Below are 17,458 nucleotides of genomic sequence, written 5' to 3'. Positions count from 1 at the left end.
AGAAATATGACCAATGGGAGACGGGAATGTAAAATTGAAATGTTTATTGCAAATTCAGCGTATCAGAATAAATAAATAAATTAATTAAAGTATCAGAATCAAAACAAATGCTAGATTCACTTTATTAGGCTACTTTTCAGAATTAGTTTGTAAGCTCATTACCATTGGACTTCAATTCTAATTTCTTCAATTCTATTTATTATTACAAGGGTTCTGATGTCATAAATATTAATTTATTTATTAAATCAGCAAGTTTATTGTTTTATACAAGAACGCTGCTAAGAGGACCCTACATTAGTTGATTTCAATGTAGATACACAACTGAGCCTGCGGTGTCGCTCTTGAACGCTGTAGCGAACGAATTCAAAGCATTCGAATCGTTTGAACTTGATTCGAATGTTTCGAATTCATTCGCTTTAAAAGATTCATGTCCATTCAGTGGCCTTTTCTGCAGTTAAAGCAGTAGTTTGTGACAAGTAAAATGTCTTTTTGTGTTAAGAATAATAAATTAGCTATTAATAATAATAAATAATATCAAGTAACTAGATGAGTAAAGTTTGAGAACAAACTTTAAGTTGTCTTGAGAAAGCCTAACCTGAAAGTTTGAAGCAGTTGTACTAGTATGGAAACAGCTAGCATGATTTAACACGTTGCTTACATGATTTAACATGTTGTTAACATGTTTTAGCACGATTAGCTTATTGCTTGTATTTTTATAGGCTGATTACAATGTTGTAAACATGATTAGCACGTTGTTATCATAATTTGCAAGTTACTAGAATGTTGTTAGCATGATTAGCCTGATTAGCATGTTGATAGCACGTTTCACACATGATTAGCATGTTACTAGCATGTTTCTAACATGGCTAACATGTTACTAGCTTGTTGTTAACATGTTTCTAGCATGATTAGCATGTCGCTAGCATGTTTCTGGCATGATTAGCATGATGTTAGCATGATTAGCACGTTACTAGCATGTTTCTAACATGATTAGCAAGTTACTAACATGTTGTTAGCATGTTTCTAGTATGATTAGCATGTAACTAGCACGTTGCTAGCATGATTAGCACGTTACTAGCATGTTGTTAGTATGATTAGCATGTAACTAGCACGTTGCTAGCATGATTACCAAGTTACTAGCATGTTTTTAGCATGATTAGCATGTTACTAGCACGTTGTTAGCATTTTTATATCATGATTAATTAGGCATTCATTTTAATAAGAAAGCTGCTAATTTCACAGTAACACTACTGCCTGACTCTTGTATCATGATCCAGGGATTCGAATCATTTGATCCTTTGATTTTTTCAGTTTTGTTCAGTGGCCCTTTCTGCAGAGTTAAGGCCTATTCCAAGGACTACAACAATAATTGTTATGATTTCAGAATGTACTTCTAGCTGATAAACAATAAAAACACTGACAGTTGATTAAAATTCACCCAACTTAAATAGCTCATGCATTTAAAGTGGCAGACTACAAAAATGCAGCATGCAAATAACTGTTATTTCATTGATTTGGGCGATAAAATTTAATGTTACAGATTGTATTATTATGACTTATTATGATTTTTTAATAGCCTATCATTCCTGATGTGAACGGGTTGCCGTTGGCTTGCGGCAGATCAAGTGAGTGTCTTGTGTTATGAGTGACTCTTTTGAATCATTCAGTCACTCACTCCACCGGTTTAACATCACAGAGTTTCATGTATTCATCAGTCATTTGATTATAATTCTTCTGCACTCCTTCCCTTAAAAAAACAAATTTCTAAGTTTCATTAAGTTAATTCACAAATAAGATGTCGAATTTCATTCAATACCTTCACCAACCAATCCAAATCTCATTAAGATTTGAAACATTAAATAGCACAGGATTCACTCCAAACGTATTTTATCATCCTTTAATAGTCTTTAAAGACAGGAAATCAGTTACATGCTTCGAAAACAAGTGACTCAAAAATATGAGTCATGATTCATTCACTTATACGATTCATTCTGTTAAAAAACACTGATTCATTTCCAAAGGAAACCCCACAAGGTCTATAAAAAGCACAAATGAATGAAGTCACTATGACTCACTCAAATATGTTCACATGCTATGATATGTTTCAAAGGCAGAAAATCATTTACGTGCTTCAAAAACGAGAGACTTAAGCTAGTGAAATTATAATGATTCATTAACTGTGCGACGGCACACAGGCAGGCCCCTCCCACGATTATTGATTGACATTTGAGTTTTAGCATAGATCCACCCTGACTGAGCTGTGAACAGTCCGCCATCATTTTGACGCTGAGAACTCTCAGAAAACTGCTCGTCACCCCAGAGCCTGGTCACCCAATGGAAGCAAGGGGAAGGGTGAGCAGTAGCTCATTATCATTTAAAGGGACATACACCAAAATGGTTCGCTGTGAACAGAGCTGTTTTTGACAAGGTAAGAAGGGTTTTACACTGCTACTGAGAAATTTTAACCAAAGTATGTTATAGACTTTTCATTAAGACCCTAAAGAATCACATCAACCTGTGGAAAATGGGCGTCCGATGACCCCTTTAAAAGATTTATTCTGTTAAAAAACGCGGATTCGTTCCGAAGGTAACACTGCTACAAGGTTTTAAAAAGCCAGAATGAATTAAGTCACTATACTAAAATATCACAGGACTCACTCAAATATTTTCTCATGCTGTAGTGCATTTTAAAGGCAGAAAATAGTTTACATGCCTCAAAACCGAGAGACTTGCGAGCGAAATTATAATGATTGTTAACTTAAAAGATTCATTCGTTTTAAAAACACCCATTAGTTCCGAACAAAACGCTACAAGGTCTGTAAAAAGTCAAAATGAATGATGGCACAGGACTTACTCAAATATTTTTATGCTCCATTTTGAAGGCAAAAAATCGTTCATGCTCTTCAAAAATAAGACTTAAGTGAGCAAAATTATAATGATTCGTTAACACACTGATTCATTTCGAACAATTAAAACACTACAAGGTCTCTAAAAAGCCCAAATGAATGATGGCACAGGACTCACTCAAATATTTTTATGCTATGTTTTAAAGGCAAAAAATCGTTTACGTGCTTAAAAACGATTTAAGCCAGCGAAACTAATGATTCGTTAACTTAAAAGAGTAATTCCTTTCAAAGACACTGATTCGTTCCTAACAAAATGCTACAAGGTCTGCAAAAAGCCAAAATTAATGATTGCACAGGACTCACTCAAATATTTTAATGCTACATTTATCGGTAAAAAAAAATCGTTTACCAGCTTCAAAAACGACAGATTTAAGCGAGAGAAATTAGAATGATTTGTCACTTGAAAGATTCATTCCTTTCCAAGAAACAGATTCATTCTGACCAAAATGCTACAAGGTCTGTAAAAAGACCAAATTAATGATTGCACAGGACTCACTTGAATATTTTAATGCTACATTTATCGGTAGAAGATCGTTTAGGAGCTTCAAAAAAAACAAGAGATTTAAGCAAGCAAAATTATACTGATTTGTTACTTAAAAGATTCATTCCTTTCCACGACACCGATTCGCTCCGAACAAAACGCTATAAGGTCTGTAAAAAGCCCAAATTAATGACTGCACAGGACTCACTCAAATATTTTATGCAACATTTATCGGCAGAAAATCGTTTACGCGCTTCAAAAAACAAGAGATTTAAGCAAGCAAAATTATAATGATTCGTCACTTGAAAGATTCATTCCGAACAAAACGCTACAAGGTCTGCAAAAAGCAGAAATTAATGATTGCACAGAACTCACTCAAATATTTTATGCTACATTTATCAGCAGATAATCGTTTATGCGCTTCAAAAAAAATAGAGATTTAAGCGAGCGAAATTATAATGATTCGTCATTTGAAAGATTCATTGCTTTCCAAGACACCGATTCGCTCCGAACAAAACGCCACAAGGTCTGTAAAAAGCCCAAATTAATGATTGCACAGGACTCACTCCATGATTTTATGCTACATTTATCGGCAGAAAATCGTTTACGCGTTTCAACAAAAAAAAAAAAAAAAAAAAAACCGAGAGATTTAAGCAAGCGAAATTGTAATGATTCGTCACTTAAAAGATTCATTTCTTCCAAAGACACCGATGCTTTCCGAACGAAACACAGTTACGCGGTCTGTAAAAAGCTCAAATGAATGAATTCGTTTATGAAGGCACTGTAAAAACCTCATTCGCCAGCATCCTCTGATTCAGAACGGATGCTCGCTTGTCAGTGGGTCATTGTGAAGTGGATAAAGGTGGCATCTGCGCGCGCGCGTACACACACAAATACCCCAGCCCTCATGACAGACACACTCGGTTTCGCTCCCTCATGCACACACACACTCACACACACACACACACACAGTCACTGTAAAGGGTTCTAATTCAGCATGCCTGCTGCTGGATGCTCCTAGACCGAGACGCATCCGCCTCACCGTCGGGTTTGACTGCCTCCGAAAGGGATTGCAATATTTTATTCATAGCTCCTCATGGCTTCATCGGATGGAATAGACAAATGTCTTCTGCACAGAGGCAGATCTCAAAGTGACCCGAACATCCTCAGCGAGTCTGGCATTGATCTCTCGCACAGCGCAGGTAAGATGATGCATTTATTGTCTGGAGATGCCATTAGAACAGGCGCTTTTCATTTCCAAGCGCTATGGAGGTGAAAGTGGCTCCATAATCTGCGTTAATAGCATTCACTTTCATTTCAATGTTGCGCGCTGCATGCGCGATTGAGATCAATCAAATTACGCCGCATTTGATGCTCTGTCTGTATCCCGATGAAATGCATCTGGCTACCATAGGAATATTTCCCTATGGATCTGTGCTATGGTAGCTATAACGGAAAACAGCATAGCAGACAGTCTAGAGATGATGTGCCAACTGTGGCTCATGCTACCGTTCAAAATGAGCAGACAATAAGATTTTGATCCTATTTTTCACTGAGGGAGGATCCTCGTTGTCTTTTGTCTCGTGTGCACATCCTTCCTTGTGCATCTCTGTGATCATTTAGTACAGGTTTGCTATTGAGGACCTGATTAAACGAGATGCATTTTTTGCTGCTTTGGCAACATTGGCTGGTGTGTCTGATACCTTCGTTCCGCACTGAGACTGCGCATTCACTGCTCCTGCCTATTCAACAGAGCGGGTCAATGGTGTCTCCTGAAGAAACTGATGTAGTGATGTTTCTGGATGCTGCACGAAAGGCAGTGTTTCTTGATGGTGGACAAAAAGCACGTCTCGATGGAGTCTGATTTGGAGGATTTGGTGTGGTCTGAAATTGCCGGTTTGTATGCATTGTCATTATAGAACGGGTGAATCTCATTAAACCTGGCAAGAATGTCCGGGTCATGTTACACCCCAAATTCAGAGGAAAGAAATACAAGACTGTGCTATAATAAGAAACCTGAAAGAGAAAGAAAAAATAGCCCAGTTTTAGGATTCCCAGTTTTTTAGTATTGTGACTTTATTTTTTAACACAGTTAAGCACATTTGCTTCCAGTTCTCATGTGATCTGGAAAAATAACGATAGAGTTATTTAGTGTCTATGCATCATGACTGTTACTTGAATTATGCTTAACCTTTAATATATTGATCTATACATTATTTATTTTTTGCATGTTATGTTTTAGAATATATGTATGTTTTACTGTAATACTGTAATGAAAATCACCATTGAGAAAATAGAAATGTAAAGAAAGTTCAAATGTGTTAATTTAATGATAATTTTTTTGGGTGAAATGTGCTATTTATTATTAAAATATTAATAATTACATATTAAATTAATTCATAAAAATCAATCTCTGAATATAAGAATATACTGTAAGAATTATATATAATTTAATGAGATACATATAATGTGAATATTTCTTATTTAACTGTTAATATAACAAATATTTTTTTATTTATCACTATACACACACACTATATTATAATATAATAATTATACATATAAAAATAATAAAATTAATATAAAATTAATATCTCTATATAAGATTATATTATAAGAATTATATCTAATTTAATTAGCTATATAATAATGGTTGAGTTAAATGTCCATACATATTTAATTGTCATTGTAACAAATTATTCATAATTTTTTATCACTATTCACACACAGTATATAATACAAACAATATATAAATTAATCTCTCTATATAACAATATATTATAAGAATTATATCTAATTTAATGAGATATATTATATATAATGAGAATTTTTTTTAGTAAAATGTGCTTACCTATTTAATTGTCAATGTAACAAATTATTAATATTTTTTTATTATATATATATATATTATTTATGGATAGATAGAGATACTGTATATAATAAAATTCATATAAAAATTAATCTCTTTCCATATATAATAATATAAGAATTATTTACACATACACATAAATACAGAACATATAATATATACATACACAATAAAATGATTGAAATGCATTTTACTTTGTAATGGTATTGATATATTGTGTGTGTGTGTATTGTGTGTGTGTGTGTGTGTGTGTGTGTATATATATATATATATATATATATATATAATGTGTGTGTGTTTATGTATATATGTATACACATATATCTATACACACACACACAAACACACAATAGGAATATATCAAAACAATTACAAAGTGAAACGTCTAAATATGTTGCAATCAATTTTTGGGCAAATTATGTCATTGTCATTAAATAATTATTCTAATAGTCCTAAAACTTATATGTATTCTGAATATTTATTGTGAGATGCTTGCGCATAATGAGATTTACCTTCAGTCACCATGCAGGAGGAGCGCTTTGCTTTGTCCAGTGTATAAGCGGAGTGGAAATAATGCACAATGACCAAGCAATCCTGTTCTGTCTTGGGAAAGAAAAAGAGAAAATACCAGTTGATCTTTTTCAATCTGAACGTAAAATCTATTGCGATAAAGATGACTTCTTTGACTGGCCCGCAGTGTCACCTTTAGCTTATTTGGTTTATTCTATAGGGACCACTATTTCATCATGCCTGTGCTACCAATCAATGAGGCCAAGAGTCACGTTAACCTTTTCTCTTTCTAGTGATGAAAAAATCAGAGGTAACATGACATTCGCAGGTACTTCCAATCCTCTCTGGCAGTGTGGGAGCAGCACAGTTTTACAAGAGCCTGTTCACTGTTGAGTGCAGGTATTTTTAGGCCTTTAAATGCAGAGGAAATACATTGCTAGATTAATCTTGGCTAGATGCTGAGCAGTTCTATAGAAAAAAAGCTGCTCTGAGTGGCACTTTAATGCTTTTCTTAAAAATAATGCATTAAAAAAATTACTTTTGCATTAAAATGTCAGTACCACAGGAGCACAGTGAAGACCGATGGAGCTAAGGAAGATATGTGAGCTGTAAGAGAGATAGAAAGTAGAGTCTGGTGGTTGTACTGGTGCTTTCTGTTGCTCATCGACTTGTAGATTCTGTGGGTGATGCATCATTCTCATCTCGAGCTTACCGTTCATTAATTAAATGTCTGAACGATATGTGGCCATTCTCTGTAATGCACATCACAGCAGGAGAAGAGTGCTGCATCACGATTTAACAATGAGGAAGTTCACACCGCTCACAGATGCCTCTTAACACTTCAGTTTGTCATGATGCTGTTTTAGCACTTTATACTTCGTCATTGCGTCAGCATCCTACTCTAACCTTTAAGGAAATATCAGTGTCAAATTTAACCTCCAGATGCATAAATTATTACATCAGAATGGGGAAAATGTTTTATTCATGTGTAATTATATGTATGCATTTTAAATTGACTAATATTTGTGACCCTGGACTACAAAATCAGTCGTAAGTAGCATGGGTATATTGTGGCAATAGCCAAAAATACACTGTATGGGTCAAAATGATCAGTTTTTCTTTTATTCTTTTTCTTTTATTTGGCCAATTTATTTGGATATTAAATAAAGATCATGTTCCATTTTGTAAATTTTCTACCGTAAATATATCAAAACTTAATTTTTGATTAGTAATACACATTGCTAAGAACTTAATTTGGACAACTTTAAATGACTTTAGATTTTCTCAATATTTTGATTTTTTGCATCCTCAGATTCCAGATTTTCAAATACACTGTAAAAAACAATTTGTTGAGTCCACTTAAAATAATTTGTTACCTGGCTGCCTTAAAATTTTAAGTTCAGTCAACTCAAAAAAAATTAATTCAGCTTGAAATGTTAAATTATGCTAAGTGACAACTTAAATATTTGAGTTGATTCAACTTAAAATGTTAAGAAAGCTGGGTTACTTACCATTCTGTTAAGTTTAGCAAACACAAATATCTAAGTTGTTACTTAGTACAACTTAACATTTCAAGTTGACTAAACTTATTTGAGTTGACTGAACTTAAAATTTTAAGGCAGCAGGGTAACAAATTATTTTAAGCTGACTCAACAAATTGTGTTTTTAAATTTTTTACAGTTGTATATTGGCCAAATATTCTCCTATCATTGTCCTGTCAAACCATAGATCAATGAAACCTCATTTAATCAGCTTTCAGATGATGTATAAATCTCAATTTTAAAAAAAATTGACCCTTATGATTGGTTTTGTGGTCCAGGGTCACATTTTACTACTGTGTTTTATGTATATTTCTTAGGTGTGGGTGATATGACCAAAATCTTATATCACTTTATGAGTAATTTTATTTCACGGTAACAGTATAGTTATTTTTGCTTTAAATATGGTCCTTATGATATCAAACATTTTTGAAACCTTAAAAATTTCATAATTCTTGTCACCATTGTCATTATCACAAAAAAAAGCCTATAAACTAAAAAAAAAAAAAGTCAAAGAACAGTAAGAGATTTTCTCTCTTTTGTTGTTTGATTAACATGAATTACAGACATAAGGAATATTAAACTGCTGTCACTTTAAGAGCCTCCCGTGTGTTTTCTTTCTCAGCTGTTTACTTTCAAGTGCAAAAACGTGCATTTTGACACATACTAGTTTGTTCAAGGCCTATAAAGCAGCAAAAATAATAACAATAGACAATTCAATGTTTTGTGGGCGGAGCCTATCTGGTGGCAGATAACGTGAGTTTTTATCCCATACTTCTGGCTTTTTTCCCTCAGAATTGACAAACTCACTATTGTTGAGTTAAATTGAAATATGAGATATAAACTACTAGTCTAGCACAACATATAATTCTCTTGCTCACAGCTCTCAGAGTTGGTTAACCTTTTAAACTCTGCCCAGTAGTCAAAGAACGCATCAAAGTTTGAACAGGAAGGCAGAGAGACATCATGATTGAGATCTGATTCGTATCAGTACATATGAGGCATCGTCCCATAAGATTATCATCATGTTCATTAAAAGAGTTTTAAATTTAGATTCTCTGATGCACCACATGCCCTGCTCACTTCACACCTCTTTACACATTAAAACGATCTTCACAGTTTGGTGAACTTCTTGCCCCTGAAAAATGAGATGAAAATGAAGCATTTTTGTATTTTGTTACTGACATAAGTGCACATTTTGGGGTATTCAAAACACTGGGAAATTCTCATAAAGAGACTAAAGACTGATTTAAAGGCTTTACATATATATGCATCTTAATTCCTTAGATGTCCTGCACATTATTCAGGCAATATGCACTGAATATTTCCTTAAGGAAAAAAATCAACCTTAATAGACATGTATTGTAAAATCTCAGTCACTTTTTCTCTAACTTAGCTGTGTAACAGTATTTGAAAGTTTTGTGTAAATAACACATAACATTACATTGAGGTTCATGTAAAGGCCGGTGTTCTGAGGTGGGCTATGACTCATCAGCTTCGCTTTTGCTGGCTGGTGCGAGCGCTTGTTCACCAGGGTGTGCGTAGCGTCTGATGAAATGGTCTGGCCCGGAAAGTCCTTGATATTTCTTTTCATGCATCTTTCACTTCTTTGCTAGGATTTGCATAAAACAGCATTGTTTTAGACGGACTGTGATTGTGCTCTTAAGAAGATGGTGGAATCCTCTTGTGTTTGATTTTGCAGTGGCTTGAAAGGCAGTATCAGTGTTTCACTAAAGCTACTTTCATTTGTGCCGCTGTCATTGCTGATATGAGTGGGTGTCTTTTAAGAGTAGGAGCCCTCAGTAGAGGTTCCGGTGAATATTAAATGAAACGTAGAAGTGCAAGGCAAACACAAGCTCTGAGTTTAGCCTGGCTGACAGATCTTGATCTTGACTGCTTGTATGTTGTGTTTTTCGTTGCTTATATGATATACACACAAGACATTGATATGAGTTGTGTGATATTCTATCTTGACAGAGCACTAAATCCTTCATAGACAGCATTGTGAACTATTTTGATAGGACTGTGTTTGCTTTCCTTCCTCGAGTACATCTTTACAAATATGCTAACAAACAATTCCTCCAGGATTTGACAGGACTTTTTTAAATTTTTTCGTGGCTTAAAATGAATGAATTCACCGCAGCTTGCAACAATATTTATAACAGTAACAATGCAGCAATGTTTGTGTCATTTTTGTGCTGTTTTGCAGTGAAAACCCAGCAAAAATCATGATGCTCTTAAGAAAATCGTGTTAGTGATAGTAAGAGTACAATTACATGTAAATACTGAATTTACAGTATTGTGTTAGACACAATATCTTGCACAGTTACACTGAATCAGCACAGTATGTAATTAGTGACACTTTAAATATTTTACATTATTCTTTCATATTTTTACAGTGTAACGATTGTATAATTGTCTCTTCTTGTAATATTGCTTTTGCATTTTGTTTTACAGCTTATAATCGTATAAAAGTGCATATCTGGTATATATATATATACATGGAAAGGAAAAAGGAAAGGACGTGACGTGTGGCCAAGTATGGTGACCCATACTCAGAATTTGTGCTCTGCATTTAACCCATCCAAGTGCACACACACAGTAGTGAGTAGTGAACAAACACGCGCACACACACCGTGAACACACACTCGGAGCAGTGGGCAGCCATATCGCTATCGCTGCGGCGCCCGGGTAGCAGTTGGGGGATCAGTGCCTTGCTCAAGGGACTCACCTCAGTCGTGGTATTGAGGGCGGAGAGAGTGCTGGTTATTCACTCCCCGCACCTTCAATCCCTGCCGGATTGAATATATATATATATATATATATATATATATATATGTATATATATGTATATACATGTATAAGAAATATTTGTGTATATATAAAAATCAGATGCTTAATTACTACAGTCATCAGTAATAATCAAAAGGTGAACATTTGTGACCATCATAAAACCAGTCATCAGTGTAAATCATCTGAAAGCCAAATAAATAAGCTTTCCATTGATGTATGGTTTGTTAGAATAGGACAATATTGAGCCTAGTTACAGTTATTTGAAAATCTGGAATCTGATGGTGCAAAAAAAAAAATATTGAGAAAATCACCTTTAGAGTTGTCCAAATGAAGTTGGCGATGCATATTACTAATCCAAAATTAAGTTTTGATATATTTACGATAGGAAATTTACAAAATATCTTCATATCTTCATATCAGATCTTTAATATCCTAATGATTTTTGGCATAAAAAAAAATCTATAAATTTGACCCTTCCGATGTATTTTTGGCTATTGCTACAAATATACCCGTGCAACATAAGACATAAGTTTTGTGGTCCAGGGTCACATATATGATTTAAATAAATCTTAAATATATAAATGTGCGTGTATTTATATATAAATATAAAATACAGTGTACATACATATAATATGTAAACGTATATTTTCGATAATCCCAATTAACTGATTTAACACTACAAATATATAACAGTACAGTATATATATCAGTACTGTCGGCTCGATTAATTATGATTAATCGCATCAAAAATATTTGTTTGTGAGTGTTTATGTGTGTGTGTTAGTACTGACAAATCGATCAATTTGTGATTAATCACATAAAAAGTGTGCGTGCGTGTGTATATACATGTAAATATAAATATATACAGTACACATACATATATTATGTAAATGTATATTTTCAATGCGAATAATTGCAGTTAATTGATTTGACAGTACTAATCAGTGCTGTCAACTCGATTAATTATGATTAATCGCATCGAAATAAAAGTTTGTGTATATATATCATATTAGTTATGTATTAGTACTATCATCAATTAATTGCAATTAATAATATCGATAAGAAAAAGTTTGTTTATTATTATGTTATATATATGTGTGTGTGTGTGTGTATATATATATATATATATATATATATAAAATATTTATGTATGTATGTATATATATATATATATATATATATATATATATATAATTCTTAATATATTATATTCTATAATATATAAATGTGCATTTATATACAAATATGTAAAGACAGTACACATACATACATTATGCAAATATACATTTTCGATGCAAATAATCGCTATATATATTAGGGGTGTAAGAAAATACACGCGGAGCATAATTACAAACTGAAAAACTTGCGAAATTCTCAGAATAAAAAGGTTCTTAGAATGTCCAATATCTGTTTTAATTTTATTGTTTTAAAATTCTTTTGTTTTCTTTAGAAGTCCTGTAAGCATTTTATTTTTTATTGATATTAAGGAGATGTTATTCTTAAGTTCAGATCAAAATGATTTGACATGGTTACAATTATAAACTTAAATTGTAAAGCAGCCTCTTAAAATATATACGGTCTGTTTATAAAAGCTAACATTTTATAAATTTAATACCTAAAGAATCTTGCAAGCACTTTATTTTCCCCTTTACTCGTACTGTTCTTAATTACAGCTTTCCTAAAAGTATGTCCTATTCATAAAATAAGAAATTTCCCAATATATCGTCTTCTTTACAGTATCGCAATGTATCGCAACATATCGTATCGCAACCCCTGTATCTTGATACGTACTGTGTGGCCAGATTCTTGGCAATACACAGCCCTAATATATATATATATTTATGTATAAATATATCGCATCAAAATAAAAGTTTGTGTGTGTGTGTGTAAATCTATTAGAGTTAAAGTTCAATTCTGTGGTTGCAAAATCCTGTATGGACTGTACAAAGAATGAGAAATAACTAGATTTCCATTTTAAAAGTTAAGAGAGTTAAAAAACACAAATTGTGTTTGTGCAAAAATGGGAGGTTGCCAGGGCGTTGCCAGGGTGTTCTAGATTGTGGCTTGCTGGAAACCAAAAAGCCAACCACTTTATGATATTCTGGTCTCAGTTTGTGTGCATCCTTCAGTGTAAGCATGTGAAAAGTAATATCACACCTTTCCACAACAAACCACATAATGAGGTGTCAGTTGCTGAGATGTGTGAGACTGTTATGTGCTAAAGTTCAGGACTTGTGTAGGGTGTGTTCAAATCCCTAACCCTAAGTATAAACAACAGTGGTTCTAAACATTGCACGGATGCTACTAAGTAATAACAACATTGTTGTTATATTTCTCTCATGCATATGTCAGTGGCTTCTTTAAAAATCCTTAGGTGTCGTTTCAGTTTGAGATTGTCTTTCTTCAATGCAGACTAAGGTATATGCACCGCATAGCGTACAAGAGGAGACAAGACCTGACCTTGTCAAGCACAGTTCAGCGGCTCCCAGCTCTCCTCAGGCGTGAAAACTGAACACAACAACAAGCTCAGCGACCTCCCCGGAGATACAACACAGAGCAGATAAGCTGTATGACAGGCTGTCTTTTCAGTTGTGTATATATCTGAAGCAAAGAGTTTAATATTTTTGAGGTTGTGTGTGTGACACACACACACAGAGAAAGAGAGGAGTCAGACCTGAGTCTGTAACAAAACAGAAACGTCTCAGTCATACAGTTTGATTACGCCGGCTCTTAAATTAGAAATTAGCTCCACTGATTCACTCTCACGAGTATAAACTTTTTCCAGGATGGTGGAAACAGGCAGAGCCCCCAGAGCATATATAACAACAACAACAACAATATTAAGAAATGACTACAAAGTTAATCTACTATAAAATTACTAAATAAAAAAATGTTTTAATAGCTCAGGAGTCTTAACAGTGCTTCTAGTATATAGCAACAACAACAATAAAATAACATTACTAAATATATTATAAAGTAAAAATAACTCATTCATAACTCAGGAGACTTAACAGTTATATACAATTGTAGCATCAATTTTATCCCAAATGCAACAACAACATAAATAAATAAATAATTAAATAAATCTCATTCTATTATATAGCAACTGGAACAACAAACAAACAAATAAAATATAAATAAACATGACTTATTCTAATATGCAACAACAACAAATAAAAATAAATAAATAGACAAACATAACTCATTCTAATATACAGCAACAGCAATGACATAAATAAATAAATAAATAAATAAAACTCATTCTAATATTTAGCAACAGTAACAACAAATAAAAATAAATAAATAGACAAACATAACTCATTGTAATATACAGCTACAGCAATGACAAATAAATAAATAAATAAAACTCATTCTAATATTTAGCAACAGCAACTTATAAAATAGCAATAACCAAAAATAAATAAACAAATAAAAATAATTCATTCTAATAAATAGCATCAGTAATGACAAAATAAATAAATAAATAATTTATTACAACAACAACAAAAATAATAAATAAATGTACTAAATATAATATAAGTAATCAACTTATTCTAATATATAGCAACTGCAGCAACAATAAATAAATAAATAAATAAATAGAAATAAAATTGAAAAAATAGAAATAAATAAAATTCATAGCTCAGGAGACTCAAGTTATATACCATTTTAGTATCAATATTGTCTCAAATGTTTCCAATATATAGCAACAGCAACAAAAACCAAAAATAAATAAATAAGTAAATAATAAAATAAACATAACTCATTCTAATATATAGCAACAGCAACAAAAAATATACATAAATAAATAAATACATGTAAATTTACTATTTAAATTGTGTCTAAAATTTTCCACAATAGCAAGAAAGAAAGAAAGAAAGAACACGGGACAATTATTGATGTAAACGAAGAATATTGAGACATAATATTGGATGGCACAGCTCACGTTAATTAGTCTCAGAAAAATTTGTTTGAAAAATAGATTAATAATGCTATGAAAGATTTCTCTGCAAAAATATTAAGCAGTGCAGCTGTTTTCAACATTAATCATAAAAATAAATGTTTCTTGAGCAGTAAATCAAGACTGATATTAGACTGATTTCAGAAGGAACATGTGACACTGAAGACTGGAGTAATGATGCTAAAAATTCAGCTTTGCATCACAGGGATAAATTTAACAATATATTTAAACACAAAAATAATGTTTCACAATATTACTGTTTTTTCTTTCTGTATCTGTACATTGTTAAAGAATCTTACCAACCTTAAACTTTTAAATGAAAAGAGATTCCTCTTTCCTATGGGCGGCCATTAGAGTGAATATACTGTATGGCTTCAAACTGTAATCACTGTTCTGCACACTCAACAGATCTGAGTATCTTGGCTCTCTGCTTTTGCTGAGCGATTGAGAGAGGAAATGTAGTTAATATTAAATGCAATGCCGCTGGAAAGAGCAGGTCTCACTCTCAGCATACCTGAACCATCTAAAATATTTCATAAACTCATTTCTCATTCATAAGCTTGAGCGGAGCTGCCTTGGATGGGTGGCGTCAGCTGAACCTTAGTTTATTGTGCTGCTCGTGATTCAATGAATTTCGCCGCTGCCCGATTACCTTAGTGTCTGTTTGTGTTGAACGGTAAGTGAAACCATGACTGTAATGCAGTTTAAAAGCAAAAGGATGGAGTCAGGGGAAGGACAGAGAAAGAGACTGAGTGGGTGTGAGCGAAGGGGAAACGGGGGAGGGGGAGGCGGTATAAAAAAAAAACAATGAAGAGACACAGAAGGATGAAAATGACTTCAAGTGACTCACCAGAGAGTCAATGAGGATCTTTAAAGAGCAAATATACCCATTTGCCAATACTCACAGCGCACATTAAGGCATATTTCTATTCTGAACCATCACACGCCCACGTCAGAGTCAGAAGTGCTTTTCAAGACGCGCTTGTGATGCGGTTATCAGTGTGTCATTCTGTGATTAGATTGAGGTATGCAATCGTTTTCAGCATATATGACTGTCTTACACCATTTACATTGAAAGCTACATGCAGCAGGAGCTGGATGCACATTAATGTGAGCCGATGGGAGGCTTGTTCTGAATGGCAGGGTAAGCAGCGAGGGCTTCAGCACCATAGAGAGCGACCCGGGCCAGATTACTGCCACAAATACTGCGCTCACAGAGGCTCAGCAGCTCTGCTAGATAATACACTCTCAACAATGACCAGCAAGCACAGAGAGCCGTTGATTCTCTCTTGTGGCTTTTGTGTCCTTAGTTAGTTCACCCAAAAATGAAAATTCTGTCATTAATTACCCTCATGTCGTTCCAAACCCGTACAACCTTGTTCATCTTCAGAACACACATTAAATTTTTTTTTAGGAAATCCGAGAGCATTCTGACCTTGCATAGACAGCAATGCAACTGAGACATTCAAGGCCCAGAAAGGTAGTAAGGACATCATTGAAATAGTCAGTTATGTTGCTGTCTATGCAGGATCAGAAGACTCTCAGATTTCATCTATTTAATTTGTGTTCTAATTTTGTGCTAATATTAAAGGAGAACTCCAGTTCCAGAACAATAATTTACTTGCCCCCTTGTCATCTTCGATGTTCATGTCTTTCTTTCTTCAGTCGTAAAGAAATTATGTGTTTTTTTTAAGGAAAACATTTTAGCATTTTTCTCCATATAATGGACTGATATGGTGTCCTGATTTTGAACTTCCAAAATGCAGTTTAAATGTGGCTTTAAACGATCCCAGATCGTTTGTAAACGATCCCAGCCGAGGAAGAAGGGTCTTATCTAGCGTAACAATCTGTTAATTTAATAAAAATAATACAATTTATATACTTTTTAATGTCAAATACTCGTCTTGTCTTTCTCTGCCAGGACTGTTTTTGTTCCAGTTCATCACAACTTCAAGATCACCCTATATCGCTGTTTTAACTTTTTTGTTAAGGGTGTTTGATCTTATTTGCATGTTCACTTTGCAAAGACTGGGTCAGAACTTCTGCAGCGATGTAGGATGATTTTGAAATGATTTTTGAAGTTGAGGGAGAAAATATGGTCAGAGTTTTTCGACATACCCGAACTGTCCTGAGTCAGAATACACAGAGTTCAAGCAGAGCAAGACGAGCATTTGACATTAAAAATATATAAATTGTATTATTTTAATGAAAATAACCAATCATTTTGTTGGCATTTGGTATCATTTGAAGCCGCATTTAAACTGCATTTTGGAAGTTCAAAATCAGGACACCATAGCAGTCCATTTTCCTCAAAAAAAATTAATTTCTTTATGACAGAAGAAAACAAGATATGAACATCTTGGATGACAAGGGGGTGAGTAAATTATTTGTAAATTGTTG

At 33.5% G+C, this 17,458-nt stretch overlaps 1 protein-coding gene across 1 annotated transcript in view; it reads left to right on the top strand.

Annotated features, from left to right (window-relative positions):
• The first annotated feature begins 4,235 nt into the window (after positions 1-4,235).
• The window catches only part of phactr3a (phosphatase and actin regulator 3a), a 47,050-nt gene continuing 33,827 nt past the window's right edge, over positions 4,236-17,458 (top strand). Inside the window, exon 1 of the mRNA XM_051097410.1 lies at positions 4,236-4,589. Within this exon, the coding sequence (XP_050953367.1) occupies positions 4,484-4,589 (106 nt within the window). The 5' untranslated portion in view covers positions 4,236-4,483. The remainder of the gene's footprint in view (positions 4,590-17,458) is intronic.

This window comes from Labeo rohita, chromosome 23, assembly GCF_022985175.1.
Source record: "Labeo rohita strain BAU-BD-2019 chromosome 23, IGBB_LRoh.1.0, whole genome shotgun sequence".
Classification (NCBI taxonomy): domain Eukaryota; kingdom Metazoa; phylum Chordata; class Actinopteri; order Cypriniformes; family Cyprinidae; genus Labeo; species Labeo rohita.
Note: the sequence above shows the minus strand (reverse complement) of the source record. Positions and strands in the feature narration are given on the sequence as shown.